This window comes from Pristis pectinata, chromosome 10, assembly GCF_009764475.1.
Source record: "Pristis pectinata isolate sPriPec2 chromosome 10, sPriPec2.1.pri, whole genome shotgun sequence".
NCBI classification, from domain to species: Eukaryota; Metazoa; Chordata; class Chondrichthyes; order Rhinopristiformes; family Pristidae; genus Pristis; species Pristis pectinata.
Genome location: NC_067414.1, coordinates 19504107 through 19526064, shown reverse-complemented (window position 1 = coordinate 19526064; position 21958 = coordinate 19504107). Strand labels below are relative to the sequence as shown.

At 45.0% G+C, this 21958-nt stretch overlaps 1 protein-coding gene across 3 annotated transcripts in view; it reads left to right on the top strand.

Moving 5' to 3' along the window:
* Positions 1–21958, top strand: part of lmbrd1 (LMBR1 domain containing 1) — a 211099-nt gene that overhangs the window by 53869 nt on the left and 135272 nt on the right. For all 3 annotated transcript variants that reach the window (XM_052025185.1, XM_052025184.1, XM_052025186.1), the window contains one exon: positions 18247–18344. In XM_052025185.1, coding sequence (XP_051881145.1) covers positions 18247–18344 — 98 coding nt within the window. The remainder of the gene's footprint in view (positions 1–18246; positions 18345–21958) is intronic.

Here is a 21958-nt window from a genome sequence, read left to right as displayed (position 1 = left end):
AAAGATACAGGCTCTCTACTCCATGCCTCTCATAATCTTATAAACCTCTCTCAGATTTCCCCTCAGCCTCTGCCGCTCTAGAGAAAACAACCAAAGTTTGTCCAACCTCATGCCCTCTAATCCAGGCAGCGACCTGGTAAATCTCTTCTGCACCCTCTCCAAAGCCTCCACATCCTTCCTGTAGTGGGTTGACCAGAATTGAACACAGTGCTCCAGATGCAACCTAACTAGAGTTTTATAAAGCTGTAACATAACTTCCCGAGTCTTGAACTCGGTGCCTGGACTAATAAAGGCAAGCATGGCATATGCCTTCCTTACAACCCTATCAACCTGTGTAGCCACTTTCAGGGAGCTATGAACTTGGACCTCAAGATCCCTCTACTCACCAACACTGTTAAGGGTCTTGCCATTAACAGTGTACTGTCCCTTTACATTTGATCTGCCAAAGTGAAACACCTCACATTTGGCTGGGTTGAACTCCATCTGCTATTTTTCTGCCCATATCTGTAGCTGATCTATATCTCGCTGTATCCTTTGGCAGTCTTCTATGCTATCCACAACACCACTGATATTTGTATCATCTGCAAATTTACTAATCCACCCATCTACATTTTCATTCAGGTCATTTATATGTATGACAAACAGCAGATGACCCAGTACGGATCCCTGCGGAATACCACTGGTCACAGATCTCCAGCCAGAATAAGTCCCATCGATCACTACCCTCTGTCTTATATGGGCAAACCAATTCTGAATCCAAACGGCCAATTCACCGTGGATCCCTTGCATCCTAATCTTCTGGATGAGTCTTCCATGAGGGACCTTGTCAAACACCTTACTAAAATCCATGTAGACAACATCCACAGCTCTACCTTCATCAATCACCTTCGTCACCTCCGTGAAAAACTCAACTTAGTAAGACATGACTTGTCCCACACAGAGCCATGCTGACTGTCCCTAATTAGGCTATGGTTTTCCAAATACTCATAAATCCTATACTATCCTCTCCAGTGACTTCCCTACCACTGACATGAGTCTATAGTTTTCAGGATTATCCCTTCTTGAATAATAGAACAACATTAGCTACTCGCCAGTCCTCCAGGACCTTGCCTGCGGCTAGAGAGGACACGAAGATATTGGTCAAGGCCCCAGCCGTCTCATCTCTTGCCTCTCTCGATAACCTGGGGTATATCCCATCAGGCCCTAGGGATTTAGCCACCTTAATGTTCTTTAAGAGACCCAACACTATCTACTTCTTTATCTCAAAATGCCCTAGCATATTAGCACCCTCCACACTGATCTCCCTATCCCCCACGTCCTTCTCCATGGTAAATGCTTATGCAAAGTACTCATTTAGGACCTCTCCCACATTTTCTGCCTCCAAGCACATGTTCCCTCCTTTATCAAGTGGTCCTACCTGCTCTTGATGTATGCATAGAATGCCTTGGGATTCTCTTTAATCCTACTTGCCAAGGACTTTTCATAGCCCCTCCTGGCTCTCCTAATTCCCTTTTGAGTTCTTTTCTGGCTGCTTTATATTCCATTCAGTAATAAACTTTGAATGTTGATGGGCTGGTTGGCACCCTGAAAATTACATGTTTTAAGACAAATGAAAATGTCCACAGTGATTATATTCCAATAATTAATTACACTTGGTTCTAAAGCATATATATACTAAGCATAGTTTATATATTCTTGTAGTCAGCTGAATGCTTGATATTTGGACTTCATGTGATAGGAATGAGTCATTCCCTGCTATTTGAATTCATTTTTAGAACCTGGTTTGGCCATTTACTTCCCTTAGTATTGAATAGTTAGCATTCAGGTATTTTAATGGTCAACATGTACATCCAGATTTTACGGATTCATTATTATTAGTGACATTTTGTCTGACTCAGGTTTCCATAAAATGCCACGTGTAGATTATCATTGTATTTAGAATGAGGATCAAATGTTGCTCATAATATTAATTTTCATACTGACTTTTTTGTTTTCAGTTTCTGTCTGTCTTGGATTGTGCATGGTTAATTTACCTAATTTTGAAGCAAACCTTATGTACACCTAATGTCAATTACATTATATACCTTGCTGTTCCAGTTATTCAATATGGACATCTCTGCTTTTACTGGTACAATAACAAGCAGATTAATGGTTGACAAAGTACGTTTTGGTAGTATGTTAGTGTAAAATGTTTTAGATGCCGTGTAAAATGTTTTAGATGCCATGCAAAATGTAAAATTTGCAGGCTGAGTGCATCCAAGGTCATTTTTAGAATTATAGAAGTCTATTTCAAGTTTGTGAACTTAGTTTTCTGTTTTTAATTTACTTAATTTTTAATTCCCATTCATAGGTTGCTACAATACAGGAAACCATGGCTCTGTTGAGCCAACACCTCTTTCAAAGCGCAATCCAGTCACTCACCCATTCTTTTCGCACAGACTTACAAACTTAAATGTTAAGTATTTATCCATTTTTATTTACTATAGTACCTCCACCGTTTTATCAGGCAGTCATTGTAAATCTTGGCATTAAGTTTTTCTTCATATCAGCTTTGATTCTTTTGCCAATTACCTTAACTCTGTTCCCTTTGGTAATCATCTGTTTGTAGCGGTTGCTACCGCGGAATAAAACAAGACGCTAGTTGGAGGATTGCCAAACAAGAACTGGTTTATTTTCCCGCCTTGCGCGGGCCCTTTAAGGGAGACTGTTCCCGCCCAATGCAACCGGCAATGACGTAAGTACTACGTCATCAAGACTTTCCTGCACGCGGGTTCTCCCCGTCGCTTGGAAAGACGAGGCCCGCCGCCATCTTGGGCCTCGTCGCTCCGACGCCGCGCGACCAAACGGTGAGTCGCCACACTGCCCCCCCCCCCCCCCCCCCCCCAGAACCGGCGATACAGTCCCCAAGGTCCACGGGCTATGCCAGCTGCCGCTTAGGGGGCCGACCTCTGCGTCGCGACGTTGCAACCTCGACAGGTTGTTGCAGATCCAAATGGGCTGGTTTGAGCGTCGTGAAAACCTGTTCCCTGCCTCCAACGTCCAAAATAAAGGTGGATCCATTATTCCTTATGACTCAGAACGGTCCCTCATATGGTCGTTGCAACGGCGCCCGAGGTGTGCCCCTGCGAACAAAAACAAACTTACAGTCCCGTAGTTCTTTGGGCTGGCAGGATGGGGCTTGACCGTGCCGTGAGGTGGGAATCGGGGCCAAGTTGCCAAGCTTCTCGCGCAGTCTTTGTAGGACCGCTGGGGGTTGTTCCCCTTGGTCCCGGAGGGCAGGTATGAAATCCCCGGGGACAACTAGGGGCGCCCCGTACACAAGCTCAGCTGACGAAGTGTGGAGGTCTTCTTTGGGGGCAGTGCGTATGCCGAGCAGGACCCAAGGCAGCTCGTCAACCCAGTTAGGACCCTTCAAGCGGGCCATCAAGGCTGATTTCAGATGGCGGTGAAAACGTTCCACCAACCGGTTTGATTGAGGATGGTAGGCCGTGGTGGTGTGCAGCTGCGTCCCTAGCAGGTTCACTAATGCAGCCCAGAGACTGGAAGTGAATTGGGTGCCTCTGTCTGAAGTGATGTGGGCCGGAACACCAAAACGTGAGACCCAAGTTGTGAGCAGCGCCCGGGCGCAGGAATCAGACGTGATGTCAGTCAGGAGGGTTGCCTCAGACCACCTCGTGAACCGGTCCACGATGGTAAGGAGATACCGGGCTCCTCTTGAAACCGGCAGAGGGCCCACGAGGTCGACGTGTATGTGGTCGAACCTCCTACGGGTAAGCTCGAACTGCTATGGCGGGACCTTGGTGTGTCGCTGGATTTTTGATGTCTGGCAGTGTGGACAAGTCCTGGCCCACTCACTGACCTGTTTGCGCAGGCCGTGCCAGACAAACTTGCTGGTGACCAGTCGGACAGTTGATCTGATGGACGGGTGCGCCAACCCATGTACCGAGTCAAAAACGCGTCTCCGCCAGGCTGCAGGGACTATAGGGCGGGGCTGACCAGTCGCAACGTCGCAAAGTAGGGTCCGCTGACCTGGACCAACCAAGAAATCTCGGAGCTGCAGACCCGAGACTGCGGTTCTATAGCTGGGCAGTTCATCGTCGGTCTGCTGTGCGTCAGCTAGGGCGGTGTAGTCGACGCCCAAGGACAGATTGTGGATGGTCGGTCGGGAAAGTGCATCAGCAACGACATTATCCTTTCCGGAGACATGTTGGATGTCAGTTGTGAATTCGGAAATGTAGGATAAATGTCTCTGCTGACGAGCTGACCAGGGATCGGAGACTTTGGAGAAGGCAAAGGACAGAGGCTTATGATCGGTGAAAGCGGTGAAAGGCCTGCCTTCTAGAAAGTATCGGAAATGCCGGACCGCCAGATACAGTGCTAGAAGTTCCCGATCAAAAGCGCTGTATTTCAGTTCGGGTGGTCTAAGGTGCTTGCTGAAAAATGCTAAGGGTCGCCAGCAGCCTTCGAGTAACTGTTCCAGTACCCCACCCACCGTGGTGTTGGACGCATCTACCGTGAGGGCGGTTGGGACGTCAGTCCTAGGGTGTACAAGCATCGTGGCGTCTGCCAGGGTGTCTTTGGCCTTAACGAAAGCAGCCGCAGTCTCGTCAGTCCAGGTGATGTCCTTGCCCTTACCAGCCAGCAGCGAGAACAGAGGGCGCATGATACGGGCTGCTGCAGGGATGAACCAATGGTAAAAGTTGACCATCCCAAGGAATTCCTGTAGGCCTTTGACTGTGTTGGGGCGGGCAAAATGGCGGATAGCGTCCACCTTGGCGGGTAGGGGTGTTGCCCCGTCGCTGGTGATTTTGTGGCCGAGGAAATCGATAGAGTCAAGTCCGAATTGGCACTTGGACGGGTTGATCGTGAGGCCAAAATCGAGGAGGCGGGAATATAGTTGGCGGAGGTGGGAAAGGTGTTCCTGGTGGTTACGGCTGGCGATCAGTATGTCATCTAAGTAAATGAACACGAAGTCCAGGTCTCGGCCTACCACGTCCATCAGCCGCTGGAAGGTCTGCGCGGCGTTCTTAAGGCCGAACGGCATCCGAAGGAATTCGAACAGGCCGAATGGGGTGATAATCTAAGTTTTGGGGACGTCATCCGGATGGACCGGGATTTGGTGGTATCCCCTAACGAGGTCCACTTTGGAAAAGATGCGGGTCCCGTGTAAGTTCGCTGTGAAGTCCTGGATGTGAGGGATGGGATAGCGGTCCGGGGTGGTGGCGTCATTCAGCCTGCGGTAGTCGCTGCAGGGCCTCCACCCTCCGGTGGCTTTGGGGACCATGTGCAGGGGGGAGGCCCAGGGGCTGTCGGACCTGCGAACAATCCCCAGCTTCTCCATGTGACGGAACTCTTCCTTTGCCAGGCGGAGCTTGTCTGGAGGTAATCGTCGTGCTCGGGCATGAGGGGGTAGCCCTGTGGTAATGATGTGGTGTCGTACCCCGTGTTTGGGCCTAGAATTTGTAAACGAAGGTGCCAAAATCGATGGCAATTCAGCTAGGAGCTTGGCGAAATCGTTGCCAGAAAGGGAAATGGAGTCCAGGCCTCGGGGCTGGTGGGCTGATTTCTCCCAGGGGATAGGTCTGGAAAGTGCTAGAGTGGACTAACCGCTTCCTTCGCAGGTCGACTAACAGGTTGTGGGCCCGAAGGAAATCGGCTCCTAGGAGTGGTCAGGTGACGGTGGCAAGGGTAAAGGTCCAGGTAAAATGGCTGCCGCCAAATTGTAATTGAAGTGTACGGGTGCCGAAAGACTGTATCGTTGTACCGTTGGCGGCATTGAGTAGAGGACCTGGTGGCCTGTCACGAGTGTCGCGGCCTGTCGGGGGCAAAATACTGACCACCGCTCCAGTATCAACGAGGAAACGCCGTCCAGATTTCCTGTCCTGAACGAAGAGGAGGCTCTGTCGGCGGCCAGCCGCCGTAGCCATCAGCGGCGGCTGGCCCTGGCGTTTCCCTGAAACTTGCAGGGTGGGCGGCATCGACGGGCCTCCGCACCCCACCTCTGATGGTAGAAGCACAGCTGGTCACCCGTGCCGTCGTCTGCGTTCCTGGGGTGTGGCTGCTCGGTTGCTGGGGCCGGGCGAGGCGGGCGTTGGGCTCGCGGCCTGGCGATTTGACTGACGGACGAACCGCTCTCGCGCTTGGCCCTCCACAGGATATCTGCCCGGGCGGCCACCTCACGGGGGTTGCTGAAGTCGGCGTCAGCTAACAACAAGTGGATGTCATCGGGGAGCTGTTCGAGGAAGGCCTGTTCGAACATCAGGCATGGCTTGTGTCCCTCGGCCAATGCCAGCATCTCATTCATTAGGGCGGATGGGGATCTGTCCCCCAGGCCATCCAGATGAAGCAGGCGGGCGGCGCGCTCACGACTGGAGAGGCCGAAGGTCCGGATCAAAAGGTCTTTGAAAGCCGGGTACTTATCTTCCTCCGGAGGCGACTGGATGAAGTCTCCAACCTGGGCAGCTGTCTCTTGGTCCAGAGAGCTAACCACATGGTAGTACTTCGTGGAGTCGGAGGTGATCTGCCGAAGGTGGAATTGCGCTTCGGCCTGGTCAAACCAGACGCTGGGCCAAAGTGTCCAAAAGGTGGGCAGCTTGAGGGCCACTGCGTTGGCTGCTGTGCTGTCGTCCATTGCGCGGGTCCAAAAGCCGTTTGGACCGTCGGGGTCACCAATGTAGCGGTTGCTACCGTGGAATAAAACAAGACACTAGTCGGAGGATTGCCAAACAAGAACTGGTTTATTTTCCCGCCTTGCGTGGGCCCTTTAAGGTAGACTGTTCCCGCCCAATGCAACCGGCAATGACGTAAATACTACGTCATCAGGACTTTCCCGCGCGCGGGTTCTCCCCGTCACTCGGAAAGACGAGGCCCGCCGCCATCTTGGGCCTCGATGCTCCGATGCCGCGCGACCCGACTGCCGAGCCGGTTCGCCCGACTAAACTGTGAGTTGCCACATGTTCAATCACAGGAAACAGTTTATTTTTATTACTCTTTCTAACCCTTCTTAATTTTTGATAACCTATTTTAATTTTTCTATTTGCCATTTTTCCTCTTATTGTGAACGATCTAAGCTTCAACACTTTGATCCCTCTTCCCTGGAACATTTTTTGCAACTCTTTTTGATTCTCTTTGTATCTTATCTATACTATACGGTAGTTTACAGTAGCCAGTTAACCTACCAGCACATATATGCCATGTGGGAGGAAATTAAAGCACCCAAAGGAATATGCAAACTCCACACAGATAATACCTGATCTTAGGCAAAGGTACTAACTGCTTTGCCACTAATTTCCTTATTTCCTCAATGAGGGATTTTGCTCTGTGCAAATTTGTCATGAATTTGCTTAAATTATGAATGTGGCTTCTCATCAGGAGAAAATGTATTATTTTGGGATTTTAAGTACTAACAGGACATAATTCAGGAGTGTTGATGTACAAGGGGGCCTTGGAGGACAAGTTCATAGCTCCCTGAAAATGGCAACACTGGTGGCTAGGGTAGTGAAGAAGGCATTCGGCATGCTTGCCTTCATAGGCCAAGGCATTTGAGGACAAGAGTTGGGATGCCATGTTGCAGATGTACAAAATATTGGTCAGACTACACTTGAAGTATTGTGTACAGTTCTAGTCACCATACGACAGGAAGGATATGGTAGCATTAGAAAGAGCACAGAAGAGATTCACCAGGACGTTGCTTGGAATGGAGGGCTTTTGTAATAAGGAGGGATTGGATTGGCTGGGCTTACTTTCACTGGAAGGTTGGAGGCTGAGAGTTGACCTTGTAGGGACATAAAATTATGAGGGGCATAGATAGGCTAGATGGTCAGTATTCCCCTTCCTGGGATGGGGGAGTCTAAAAGAGGGCATTGATTTCAGGTGAGAGGGGAGAAATTTAAAGGAAATCTGAGGGTTAAGTTGTTTTACACTGAGGGTGGTGGTTATATGGAACAAACTGTTGGAAGAAGTGGTAGAGGCAGATACAATAACATCATTAAAAAAGTACTTGGACAGGAAAGGAAAAGAGGGATATGGGTCTAATGCGGGTAAATGAGATTAGCATAGGTGGGCATCATGGTTGGCATGGACGTTGGACCAAAGGGTCCATTTCTGTGCCGTACTGCTCTATGTAGCCTCTCCAAAACCTTAGCATCCTTCCCGAATTGGGCACAATACTCCCTCTGGGGCTAAACTAGTGTTTTATAAAGAGTAAAAAATAGAACATGTTGAAAATACTGGCAGGGTCAGGCAGGATCTCTGAAGAGAGAAGGCATTAATGTTTCAGGTCAATGACCTTTCATCAAAGTTAGAGAGCAACAGATTTTAATATGTAGAGAAATAGAGGGGAAAATAGAAGGAAAGATGTGTGATAGGACGGAATGGAATAGAGAATAAACGGCAAAAGAAATGATGGAGCAAGATGATAGAGGTAAAGAAAAATGATAAGTGTGTGAGAGGTGTAAGTGGGACAAGCTGAATCATTACTTAAAATTACCTAGGTAAATGCTTGGAATGCTGATAATCTAAAACTGTTGACTTAAGCAAGCCATAACATGCTTAATTGGAATATGGGGTGCCATTCCTTGACCGTTCAATGAGCTGCATTGGAATAGTTTAGGAGACTATGGGAAATAAGGTTAATGTGGAAGGCTGAGAATCGATGCCATTAACAGGCAACTAGAATACAGGGTTCTGCTTATGGATCAAACTGACGTGTTCCCCAAAATGACCATCTAATCTGTATTTGGATTTCCTAGCATAGTCAATAGTTATGGGAGTCATTGGATACTGGTCTCTAGTTGGTGCAGGGAAGAGTCAGAGATAGTTTTGTTAAGGTGGGAGAATGGTGAAAACTGGCAGCAAAGTTAATGAAAGCGGGAAGTAACATTGTGAACAATGGATGCAGCATACTGTATTGAAAATCATACTGGTAAATTGTTTCTTCAACTGGAAAAAATGTGTTTGGGGCCTTGAATGATGGGAAGGGAGGAGGTAAAAGATCAAGTATTCCATTATTCTATCTCCTGTAGTTGTACGGGATGTAGTAGAAGAAAGGGAGTGGGTATTGGTATTGACAAGGGAGTGAAACAGAACATTCTGGAAGTAATGCATTTAAGGTGAGAGGGGGTAGGTTCAGAACAGACATGAGGGGTACGTTTTTTACTGAGAGAGTGGTGGATGTCCAGAGTGCATTGCCTGATAGGGTGGTGGAGACAAATTCATTGGGGGCTTTTAAGAGGGGCTTGGATGGGCACATGAATGAGAGGAAAATAGAGGGATATGGGCATTCTGTAGGTAGGAGGGAATAGCTATGTCGGTACAACATCGTGGGCCAAAGGGCCTGTTCTATGCTGTACTGTTCTATGTTCTTAATGGTCCCTACAGAATGTAGGAAACGGGAAGATGTATCGCGATGTTGAATTTATTGGAAGTTTCAGAAGAGGATCAGTTGATTGTGATGGCTTATGGGAAGGAATGTGAAGGCAAGGTGGGAGGAGTGTAATCAAGGCACTCGGTGTAATCAAGCCAGTGGTTTATAATAACAAATGGTTCCTGGTCTTTGCTGAAGTAATGCCGGGGAAGAGTCAGAGGTAGTCCTGTAAAGGTGTGAGACTGCTGAAAATTGGCAGCAAAGTTGATGAAATCCTAATATTTAGGGTGAGAGCAGGAAGTGGCACCAGAACAGTTATCTACACTCCCTCCCCCCACCCTTCCTCCTCTAGCCCCGACTCTAACGCCTGCTAGGTCTTTACCATCCCCCCTGACCTTCCCCTCTCTGAGGCTGTGCAGTCTGTTCTCAGCAAAGGCCTCAGCTTCATACCTCTACACTCCCACCTCAATGAATTCCAAGCTCGGCTCACTACCGAGCTCTTTTTCCGCTGCCCCACCTCCGTGCTGTCTTCTTCGGTAAGAAGTCCTCTCCCCCTTCTGATGACCCATTCTCCCACCTCCAGCTCTCTTCTTCCACCTGGACTCCCCCACCAGGCCTGTGACCTTCCCTGGAGCTATTCATAGCCAACTGTCAGTGTGACATCAGTTGTCCTGACTTTTTTCTGCTCCCTTCACCACACCACCCCTTCTGAGTGCTCTGCTCTCCACTCCCTCTGCACCAACCTTGACATCGTCATCAAACTAGCCAACAAAGGTGGTACTGTGGTAGCCTGGCGTACTGACCTCTACCTTGCAGAGGCCAGACGCCAACTCTCAGACACTTCCTCCTAGCTACCCCTGAACCATGACCCCACCAAGGACCACAAGGACATTATCTCCCACACCATCACTGACCTCATCACCTCATGAGATCTCCCCCCCCCCCCCCCCCATAGATACCAACATGATAGTCCCGCAATCTAGGACGGCTGTCCAACTCCTTTACTAACAGTGGCTTCCCCCCCTACTGTGGTTGAGAGAGCTCACACCCGTATTTCTGCTATTTCCCACACTTCTGCTCTCCCCCCCCCACCCCTCCCAGACCCAACAGGGATAGGGTCCTCCTTGTCCTCACATTTCATCCTACCAGCCGACATACCCAACACATTATTCTCCCCCACTTCCGCCATTTCCACTACCAAGCATATCTTCCCCTCCCCATCCCTTTCTACCTTTCACAGGGACCGGTCTCTCTGCGACTCCCTAGTTCACTCTTCTCAACCACACCAACCCCCCACCCCACCCATCCCGCTCCCACCCCAGAAACTATCCACTGCCCCTACACTGCCTCCATCCAGGGACCCAAACAGTCCTTTCAGCTGAGACAGAGATTCACCTGCACCTCCCTTAATATCATCTACTGCATTCGCTGCTCCAAGTGTGGGCCCCTCTACATTGGCAAGACCAAATGCAGACTAGGTGACCATTATGCAGAACACCTGCACTCTGTCTGTAACCGCGACCTGCATCTCCCCATTGCCAGTCCCTTCAGCTCCCCCTCCCACACTATCACAGATGTCAGTCCTCGGCCTCCTCCACTGCCAGGAGAAGTCCAAGCACAAACTGGAGGAACAGCACCTCATTTTCCGTCTTGGAACTTGCAGCCTAATGGCATGAACATTGAATTCTCCCACTTTAAGTAAACCCACACACACAACACCAACCCCTCTCCTCCCCCACTCCCACCCCCAAACATGCCTTTTCTTTTCTTCCCTTTCTTAGCTTCTCTCTTTTTTCTACCCCCGCTTTTTCCTCCTTACCTTTGACCTATCCCCCAGTGGATCCGCTCTCCCCTCCTCCCCTGCACCAGCCTATCACTATCTCTTACCTGCATCTACCTATCACCAACTTGTGCCTACTCCACCTCCCCTCTTTTGTCCACCTATCACTGCTCTGCTTTTCCCTCCTATGTATTGGGCTTCCCCTTTCTCTATCTTCAGTCCTGAAGAAGGGTCCTGACCCGCAATGTTGACTGCCTACTTCTCTCCACGGATGCTGCCTGGCCTCCTGAGTTCCTCCAGCATCATAGTGTTTTCCATCTAGATTCCAGCATCTGCAGTCCTTTGTTTCTCAGTTATTAAGTTTCCAGCATTTTGTTTTTAACTTCAAAATTTTTATATTAGTTGGGTATTTTTTATACAGGTTGACATCATTTCCTGGCTTTCATACTTAATGCCATTTTTCGTAAGTCCAAGAATCCCGTAAGTTTCATTAACTGCTCAGTTTGTCAATCTTGCTGCTTTTAAAATTGTGAACAATGTGCCTTGCAGTTTCTTGCACCACCTTTTAAATGATTTAAAGGTGGGAAGCAAAAAGTGGGAGACTGTATGATGGTTGCTCTAATGTCTGTTATTGTCAAAAATGTCAGAATCCATTATTAAGAAGGTAATAGAATGTTTGGGGAGTCATAGTCTGGTCAAACAGTCAGAATGGCTTTCTGATGTGGAAAGCATGTTTGAAATATCAAATGAAGTTCTTTGAGAAAGTATCAGCTGGAGTGGATGGTGGGCAACAAAAAGCATTCAACAAGATGCCACACAGAAGGTTACTTCACAAGATGAACGTTTGTGTCGTTGGAGGTGATATATTAGCATGGGTAGAAGATTGCCTAACTAACAGGAAATAGTAAGTCAGGATCAGGGATCATTGGTAACTTGTAACCAGTGGGGTGCTGAAGGGATCACTGCTGGGACTGCAGCTCTCTATGATGTATATTAATAACATAGAAGTGAGAAGTGAATGCACTGTTGCCAAATTTGCAGGTAACTCATAAGAACATTAGAAAGAGGAGCAGGCCATCTTGCCTTCATGCCTGCACCACCATTTTTTAAGCTCATGGCTGATCTGCTACCTCAGTGGCATTTTTCAGCAATCTCTCCAGGATCCTTAATTCTCTTGATGTATAGAAAATATGGTGGGGAAACTGGGGAGGAAAGCCAAGCTGTGAGGAGGATACAAACAGCTTACAGAGAGATATTGATAGATTAAGTGACAAAGCAAAATGTTGGCAAATGGATTATTATGTAGGAAAATAAGAAGTTGTTCACTTTGGAAGGAAGATTGATAAAAACAGATCATAAGATTAAGAAGGTGTATGGAGTGTTGGCCTTCATTAGTTGGGGTATTGAGTTCAAGAGCCGCGAGGTGATGTTGCAGCTCTACAGAACTCTGGTCAGACCACACTTGGAGTATTGTGTTCAGTTCTGGTCGCCTAATTATAGAAAGGATTTGGAAGCTTTAGAGAGGGTGCAGAGGAGATTTAGCAAGATGTTGCCTGGATTGGAGAGCATGTCTTAGGAGGATAGGTTGAGCGAGCTAGGGCTTTTCTCTTTGGAGAGAAGGAGGATGAGAGGTGACTTGATAGAGGTGTACAAGATGATAAGAGGCATAGATTGAGTGGACAGTCAGAGACTTTTTCCTAGTGCGACAGTGACTAATACCATAGAACCATAGAACAATATGGCACAATACAGGCCCTTCGGCTCACCATGTTGTGCCACCCTTCAAACCACACCTAAGACTATCTAACCCCTTCCTCCCACGTATCCCTCTAACTTAAATTCCTCCATATGCTTATCTAACAATCTCTTGAACTTGTCCAATGTATCAGCCTCCACCACCACCTCAGGCAGCTCATTCCATGCACCAACCACTCTCTGGGTGAAAAACCTCCCTCTGACATCACCCTTGAACCTCCCACCCAATACCTTAAAGCTACGTCCTCTTGTTTTGAGCATTGGTGCCCTGGAAAAGAGGTGCTGGCTGTCCGCTCTATCTATTCCTCTGAATATCTTGTATACCTCTATCATGTCTCCCCTCATCCTCCTTCCCTCCAATGAGAACAGCCTAGCTCCTTTAGTCTCTCCTCATAATCCATACTCTCTAATCCAGGCAGCATCCTGCTAAATCTCCTCTGCACCCTTTCCAACGCCTCCACATCCTTCCTATAATGAGGCGACCAGAACTGGACACAGTACTCTAAGTGTGGCCGAACCAGAGTTTTGTAAAGCTGCATCATCACTTTGCATCTCTTAAACTCGATCCCACGACTTATGAAAGCTAACATCCCATAAGCTTTCTTAACTACCCTATCCACCTGCAAGGCAACTTTCAGTGATCTGTGGATGTGAACCCCCAGATCCCTCTGCTCCTCTACACTGCCCAGAATCCTGCCGTTTACCTTGTACTCTGCCTTGGAGTTTGTCCTTCCAAAGTGTACCACCTCGCACTTCTCTGAATTGAACTCCATTTGCCACTTGTCAGCCCAGCTCCGTATCCTATCAATATCCCTCTGCAAGCTTCGACAGCCCTCCACACTATCCACAACACCACCGATCTTTGTGTCGTCTGCAAACTTGCTATCGCAGCATTCCACCCCCTCATTTAAGTCGTTAATAAATATCACAAAAAGTAGAGGTCCCAGAACCGATCCCTGCGGGACACCACTAGTCACAACCCTCCCATCCGAATGCACTCCCTCCACCACAACCCTCTGCTTTCTACAGGAAAGCCAATTTTGAATCCACACGGCCAAGCTTCCCCGGATCCCTTGGCCTCTGACCTTCTGAAGAAGCCTACCATGCAGAACCTTGTCAGACGCCTTACTGAAATCCATGTAGACCACATCCACTGCACTACCCTCATCAATCTTCCTGGTCACCTCCTCAAGGAAGCCTATCAGGCTAGTGAGGCAAGATCTTCCCTTCACAAATCCATGCTGGCTGTCCCTAATCAGTCCATGTTTCTCCAAATGCTCATAGGTCCTATCTCTTAGAATCCTTTTCAACAGCTTGCCCACCACAGACGTGAGGCTCACCGGTCTGTAATTCCCTGGACTATCTCTACTACCTTTTTTGAATAAGGGGACATAATTTTAAGGTGATTGGAGGAAGGTATAAGGGGGATGTTGGGGGTAAGTTTTTTTACACAGAGAGTGGTGGGTGCGTGGAACGCACTGCTGGCAGAGGTTGTGGGGGCAGATACATTAGGGACATTAAAGGCTCTCTTAGATAGACACATGAATGATAGAAAACTAGGAGGCTATGTGGGAGGGAAGGGTTAGATAGATCTTAGAGCAAGATAAAATGTCGGCACAACATTGTGGGCCAAAGGGCCTGTAGTGTTCTATGTTCTATAAATTAAAGGGAGAAATGCTGCAAGAAGCTGCAAGTTAAAGGCATTTGGGGGTCCTTGTACATGAAAGAGCTTGCAACATATAATTGGGAAGGCTAATGGAATGCTGGCTTTTATTTCAAGGGAGCTGGAGTATAAAAGTTGGGAAGTCTTTCTACAACTGCACAGGACACTAATGAGGATGTGTAATGAAAACTTTTGCTCTCCTAAGGAAAGGTGTTATTTTTGGATAATCAGTAGGATGATCTTGGGAATAGGAGGGCTGTCTTATGAACAAGTTGGGTCTGTACTCATTGGAGCTCAGAAGAATGAAAGCTGAATAACTGAAACATGTAAAATTCTTAGGGAGTTGCACATGGTAATTGCTGGATCTTTTCCCTCTTGGGAAAGACTGGAACCAGAGAGCATGGTCTCAGAATAAGGCAGAGGGAGGAATCATTTAAGACTAGAACTAAGAATCTCTTTTATAGGTCTGAGAGTCTTTGGAATCCCTTGCCTCAGAAAGCTATGGAGGCTGAATCATTGGATATATTTAAAACTGAGATGGATTTTTATTCAGGACTGGAATCAAGGGTTATGGTGATAGGGCAGGAAAATGAACTTGAGGGAAGTTGGATCAACTCTGATGTCATTGAATGGCAGAGTAGATTGAGGGGCTGAATCGCTTACTCCTGTTTCTAATGGTATTAATTGTACCTTTGCCTGTAAGTTATTGTGCAACAAAAAAAATCACAACAGTTCCATAACTGACTCCTGAAGTAGACTGTTGCATAATATTCTCCAGCCAATTCTGAAAAGCAGCCAATCAATATAACCCTCTCTTTTGTGTCCCAGTCACTTTTATATCCATGCTGTTCTTGCCATTTCCCAGCTCTTCAGTTTTACTAACAGGTCTTTTACGTGCTACCTTATCAAATGGTTTTTGAAAATCCATAAATACAATGCTGCCATCCACTTTCTCTGTAACCTCATCAAAATAAACTCAATTTGGCCAAACATAATTTGTCCTTAAAAAGAAATACTTTCTAGTTCTCAATTATTAATCAGAGTAGCTGTTATATTTTTTCTGGATTCTTGTTTCCAAACAATTCTCTACCAGTGATATTAAATATCCTGACCTGTAAGTTTCATGTTTAAGCTTTACTTATATGTCTTTATTTCAAGACTGTCATCCAGCCCTTTGGTATTACTGTTTTAACTAAGAATCAGAAGAGTGTCATTAGCACCTCTGCAATTTTTACCTTTTACTTCCCTCTGTAGCTTTGGATGCTTCCTTTCTAACTCTTCCACTCTGAGTGCTGCCAGTACTCTTATTTTTACCTCACTCTCTCAATAATGATCTCTTCTGCATTTTGTTATATGATGCCTACCAAATGACAAAACTACCTATTGATGTTATGTTTTTTAAAAACGTGGCATTTCTTACGCCACAGTCTGTTTCCTATCGTCAAGGAATATTGGTGTTGTGAAGTACTGAAATACAATTGCTCTGTTTGCTTTTTATGAATGTGTTGGATATCTTTGGCTTTTGTGCAGATATGATAATGAAAGTTGGACACTTCATTCTAGGTATCATTAACAACCTTGGATTTTAGTTCAGTTATATCCCTGGTGGTATTGGAGGTAGATAATGTAGCCGGTTATAATACAGTTCAACAAACAAGGTGGAAAAATACTATGATGCTGGAGGAACTCAGCAGACCAGGCACAAGGTCTACCACATCTACCTGTCGCCACCTTGTGCCCACCCCACCTCCCCTCTTTTGTCCACCTATCACTGCTCTGCTTTTCCTCCCAATATATTGGGCTTCCCCTTTTCCTATCTTCAGTCCTGAAGAAAGGTCCTGACCCGAAACGTTGACCACCTGCTTTTCTCCACGGATGCTGCCTGGCCTGCTGAGTTCCTCCAATATCATAGTGTTTCTCATCTAGATTCCAGCATCTGCAGTCCTTTGTTTCTCAACAGACAAGATGCTGGAGGAACTCAGTGGGTCAGGCAGCATCTATTGGAGGGACATGGATTGTTGATGTTTTGGATTGAGACTTATCTGGACTGAAGTAGAGGGGAGATGGCCAGTATAAACAGGTGAAGAGATGGAGCAAGAAATAGCAAGCAATAGGTGGATCCAGGTGAGGAGGGATGATAGGTGGATGGAAGAGTGGAATTAGTGACAGAGGATGGGAGCTGATAGATGGAACCTTCCCTCCACTCTTCCCTCCTCCCTCTGCCTATCACCCCTTTAGTGTCTAAGCAGAGGAGTTCTGAGTGGCTTTCCTTTGAATAGTCTGACTGAAAAGGCATTAAAAAAAACTACTTCCATGCCCCCTCCAAATCCTTCTCAAAGATTCAGTACTCATTCACTACTTCACATTGCCCTCAGCACTGCACTAAAGAGTCCACCTGTATTACATGGAGTGAGATTTGACACAGAAGATTTCAGACTTCTTGCTTCCTTTTGGTACCTGCTCACAAATGATTTGTAAATTTAACTTGCCATGCCGGATTCTAACCTGTGATTTCTAGATCCATTATCAAAACACCCAACCAATTAATTATTATTAAGTGACATCAGTATGCATATTCAGTTTCTAGATCTTTAAAAAGCATAAGTTGGGAAATTCTCTGTTCAAGATGATTTTTTAAAGTTAGTAGTTTTGTTGTGGATAGTTATGGCATGCTTTGTTGCATTGATATCATCCACACGGCCAAATACCAATGGCAATTCTTGCCTTGACCTGCTAGCCAGGTCAAGTTATTCGACTGTGCACAAAGCCCACAGTATTGCACTCAGTGGAATGTCTTCAGCGGTACTCCTTTATTACAGAGAGCATAGATCACAAAGGAAGTGTTGTGGAGAAGATCACAGAGATGAATGTAATGTGGGAACTGATTGGAAAGAATTTAGAGACAGAATCAAGGACATGTCATGGGGTGGGTGTGGTGCGGAGATGAATAGAGAGTGTGTGGAGATTGAAAGGATCATTGCAGAGAGTAACTATTGGCAGAGCAGTCCTGTCAGTCCCATTCTCCTGTTCTTTTTTCATATCCCTTCCAAAATCATTATCTCCCAAGCCTATCCAATTCCCTTTCAAAGGCATAATTTCCACCGCTCTTCTATGCAATGAATTCTCGATCCTTACTACTAAAAATGTTTATTCCTTAGATCCCATTTTTATCTTTGAAGCTCATTTTTAATGAACCTATTAAAATTTGCTTCTTTTTGTAGCACTTTTTAATTTTTTTTAATCAATAGGATCACTGCAAGATTAGTGTAAATGAGCGCTTAATGGTTGGTATGGGCTCAGTAAGCTAAAGACCATTTCCGTGCTGACTGACTCTCTTACTCAAAAGCAGCTAATTGGGCCAACTAAATATTTTAATTTTCAATAAGAAGTTGAGATTATTGATTGCGTCACTGGGTGAAGTGCCTTATAAATTGAGATAAATTGTGTCTTTGACATTCTCCTTAGCATTTTTTGCTGAAACAATATTGGTGGAATCTGTTTTTTAAAAAATCTGGACTGGATGAATTGGAACCTAACGTTTGTGTGGCAGTCAGAAGACAGAACACAGCCCCTGTAACATGCAAATGTTTTTTTGTAGTTTACAGAACACAGCCCCTGTAACATGCAAATGTTTTTTTGTAGTTTATCTGAATAGTTATTTTGTATCTTTTTTTCTCATTACAGCCTTATACTCCATCATTCTTTTTTGTGTCTTCCTGTGGATTCCATTTGTTTACTTCTACTATGAAGAGAAGGAGGATGTCGAACCTAATAAATGCTCAGTAAGTTTTCCAAAGTACTTAAAAATGCTACATGGTGTTCTCAATGTTAAGACAGCCATTCTGTGGAATATAAATAATTAAGGGTAGTTAGATTGAGGATTTAAGATTTTTTTTAAAGTATTATAGGATAGATAATGAGAAAGTTTTTTTCTGTTGGTAAAGGAAATGGAAACCAGGGACATACCCTTGTGTCAAAGCCAATCCATTTAAGAAAATTTGGAAACAATTCTCCATGCAAAATGTTGTAGATGTGTGGAGCACTCTCCAATTTAAAAAAAATGTTAACATTTAATGTTCGTTTGATATATTTTTGGGAGATGAAGGAATAAAAGGGTATGAAGTCAATGTGAGTGAATGGAGTTATTGTACAAAACAAGTGGAACAAGATTGAGGGGAGGTTTATGGTCTATGCTTATCCCTAATAATATGCCCTCATTGTTTACATACGAAGTAGAAGTAGGTGTAGGGCATTTGACTCCCTTGGATCAACTTTGCCAGTAATATAAGATCATGACTGATCTTTTACCAACAGACTACACTCTTGCACAAACCTCATGTCCCTTGATTTTCTTAATACCAAAAAAATCTATCTTGAATAAACTCAGTCATTGAGTCTCCACAACCCTTTTGGGTAGAGAATTCCAAAGATTCATCACCACCTGGGTTAAGGATTTCTTCTTGGCTCTGTCCATAATTGTAAGATCTTGAGACAGTTACTCCTGGTTTTAGACAACCCAGCCAGAGTAAACATCAACTCTGCAAATATCCTGTTAAGTGCCTTCATTTTCATATGTTTCAATGAAATCACCTCTCATTCTTTTGAAATCAAGACTGTTTCGGCCTAATCTGCTAAATCTCTCCTCATAGGACATGCTGCCATAAGAGGAGTCAGACAGTGTTGTGAAGTGTTAACTGTGCTTCTTGTTAGACAGATGCTGCCTGACTTTTTGGGTATTCCTTGCATTTTCTGTTTATATTTCAAATTACCAGCATCAGTTTCATCTTAATATTCAATCTGGTGAGCCTTCTCTCTTGGAAAAGACCATGCAGCCCCTTATGCCGCCTTCACCATTTAATAAGATCACAGATAGTGTAATTGTAACCTCAACTCTGCATTACCTTCTCTCTGTGACCTTTCACACTCTTGCTTATCAAGTATCTATCTACCTCTGCTTTAAAAACATTCAAGGATTACTTCTGCTATCCTTTGAGGAAGAGAGTTCCAAAGACTTCTTATCCTGTGAGGGGAGAAAAAATGCCTCGTGTCTGTTATGGATGGACAACCCCTCATTTTTAAACAGCAATCCCTTTTTCTAGATTCTCCCACAAGAGGAAATACCTTCTCCACTTGCACCGTTAAGACCTCACAGAATTTTATATGGTTCAATAAAGTCCCCTTTTACTCTTCTAAATTCCAGTACATTCAGACCTAGCCTGTCCAACCATTCCTCGTAAGATAATAGTCATGGAGTTGTACACCATAAAAATAGGTCCTTAGGCCCACCACATCTATGTCAACCATTGTGCCTGTCTGTACTAATCCCAGTTGCCTGTGTTAATTCCATATCCCTCTATGCCCTGCTCAATCAAATACCTGTCAAGATGCATCTGTGATGATACTGTCCAAGAGCTCTAAACTTAAGTCAAGACTTTAAGTTCCATCTGGCATGAGTATCTACAAGTACCTTCACTATAGGGAGATTATTACTGTATTAGTTTACACCTCAAGGACTAGTTTACTTCACTACTTTAGTCTCTACAGAAAGGTCTAGCTGTTAATAATCACTATTTCAAGCGGTGGGTCCCTCCTCCCAACCAAGGAGAAGATACTTCCAGCTAACGAAGCAGCTTAAACACAGTTTATTTTATCTTAAGTGAGACACGTTGAATTCTAATAAGTAATTCTTAACAACGACATGTAACTTACAAAGGATTTCCAAACACAAGTACAGTTCTTACAAGCTAAAAAGTCATACCAACAAGTCATATATCGCAAAAACCAAAGGCTGAGGAATGAATTCTAGGTCTTCTTTCTGTAACCCCTTCTCTCTACCATTCCCCCCCTACCCTGACTGCTTTCTAACATTTATACTGTTTTTTTCACTTAGTTGACATCATTGGCATGTGATGTTTTTTCAACCACATTTTCACGCCAGGTGACTGGAGTGTTTAATTAAGTAAACCTGGATCCCATTGTTCCCTTGTTTATGTTGAGAGGCTGAGCAGGGAGTATTGGTTAGAAGTTTAACTCAGCAAACACCTTGAGCCTTGGACAATTTCCGCTGTGTTTGCAAAAGGGATTTTAGCTTAATGAGCAACCACTTCTTGACCTTTGGACAGGTCATGCTGCTGTGCTAAAAAAAACTGAGGTTAGCAATAAGCCTTTTTGGGGCCTGGAAGGTGAATATCCACCTTGCATCTTAAATGTTGTTACTGTTCCTGCCATAATCTTACGTACCTCTACCATGTCCCCTCTCAGCCTCCTTTGTTCCAGGGAAAGGAGACCTAGTCTATCCAATGTCTCCTGAAAACTCAAGCCCTCAAATCCAGGCAACATCCTTGTGAATCTTTTCTGTATCCTTTCAAGCTTAATCATACCCTTACTGTAATCTTTGGTTCAAGTTATTAGCCTAGTAAACTTTCATTGAATTGTTTCTAACATCTTAACATCTTTCTTTAAATGTGGATACTCAGTACTGTACTCCAGATTGCAAGCAGATCCTACCTTGGGTAGGGAGATCAGATCTATGCACAATATTCCAGATGTGATCTCACCACGGCTGTATATAATTAGAACAAGATGTCTCTACTCTTGTATTCAAATCCTCTTCAATTGAAGGTCAGCTATTTGCTTTCCTGATTGCTTACTGTAGCTGCATGTTTCCTTTTAGTGCTTTGTGTACAGGGACACCCAGATCCTTCAGAACACTAATGCCTTTTAATCTTACCATTTAAAAAAATCTCTGCCTTTCTAGTTTTTTTCTACCATTGTGGAAGACTTCACATTTTAATACACTACATTACATCTGCCATGTCCTTGCCCATTCACTTAACCTGTTTAGATTCCCATGAAGCCTCTGTGCAATCTTTTCACATTCCACACTGCCACATAATTTTGTATCATTAGGAACTTGAATACATAATCCCCTCCAAATCATTGATAAAGATTGTGAACAGCTGGGACCCCAGCACTGACCAGTATGGCATTTCATAGGTCACAGCCTCTCAATTGTGCTATTTAGTTATTGTGCGATGAGTGAGAGCTGAGTGGTATAATCATGCTGTTGGAAAAAAGTTTCTTTCTACAGTAATTGAATATAGTACTCCTGGATCGTTATGTGATGTTTACAGCACTACCTGCTACAAATGAGAGGTTTACTATCCTATGCATCAGAGTGAGTTCAATTGGGTATTTGAGGAGAGCCATCTTTCTTGTAGGAAAGGAAATAATGTCTTCTTGATAGATGATTGCTACTATCAATCCTTCATCAGAACAAATTTGAGCTACAAGAATGTTGATTTCTGCAGTTGTCCTCATTTTTAATTAATATGTGAAGTATTAAGGAATGGGACATGTTAAGGAATGGAATGGAAATCAAAACACTGCAAATTCT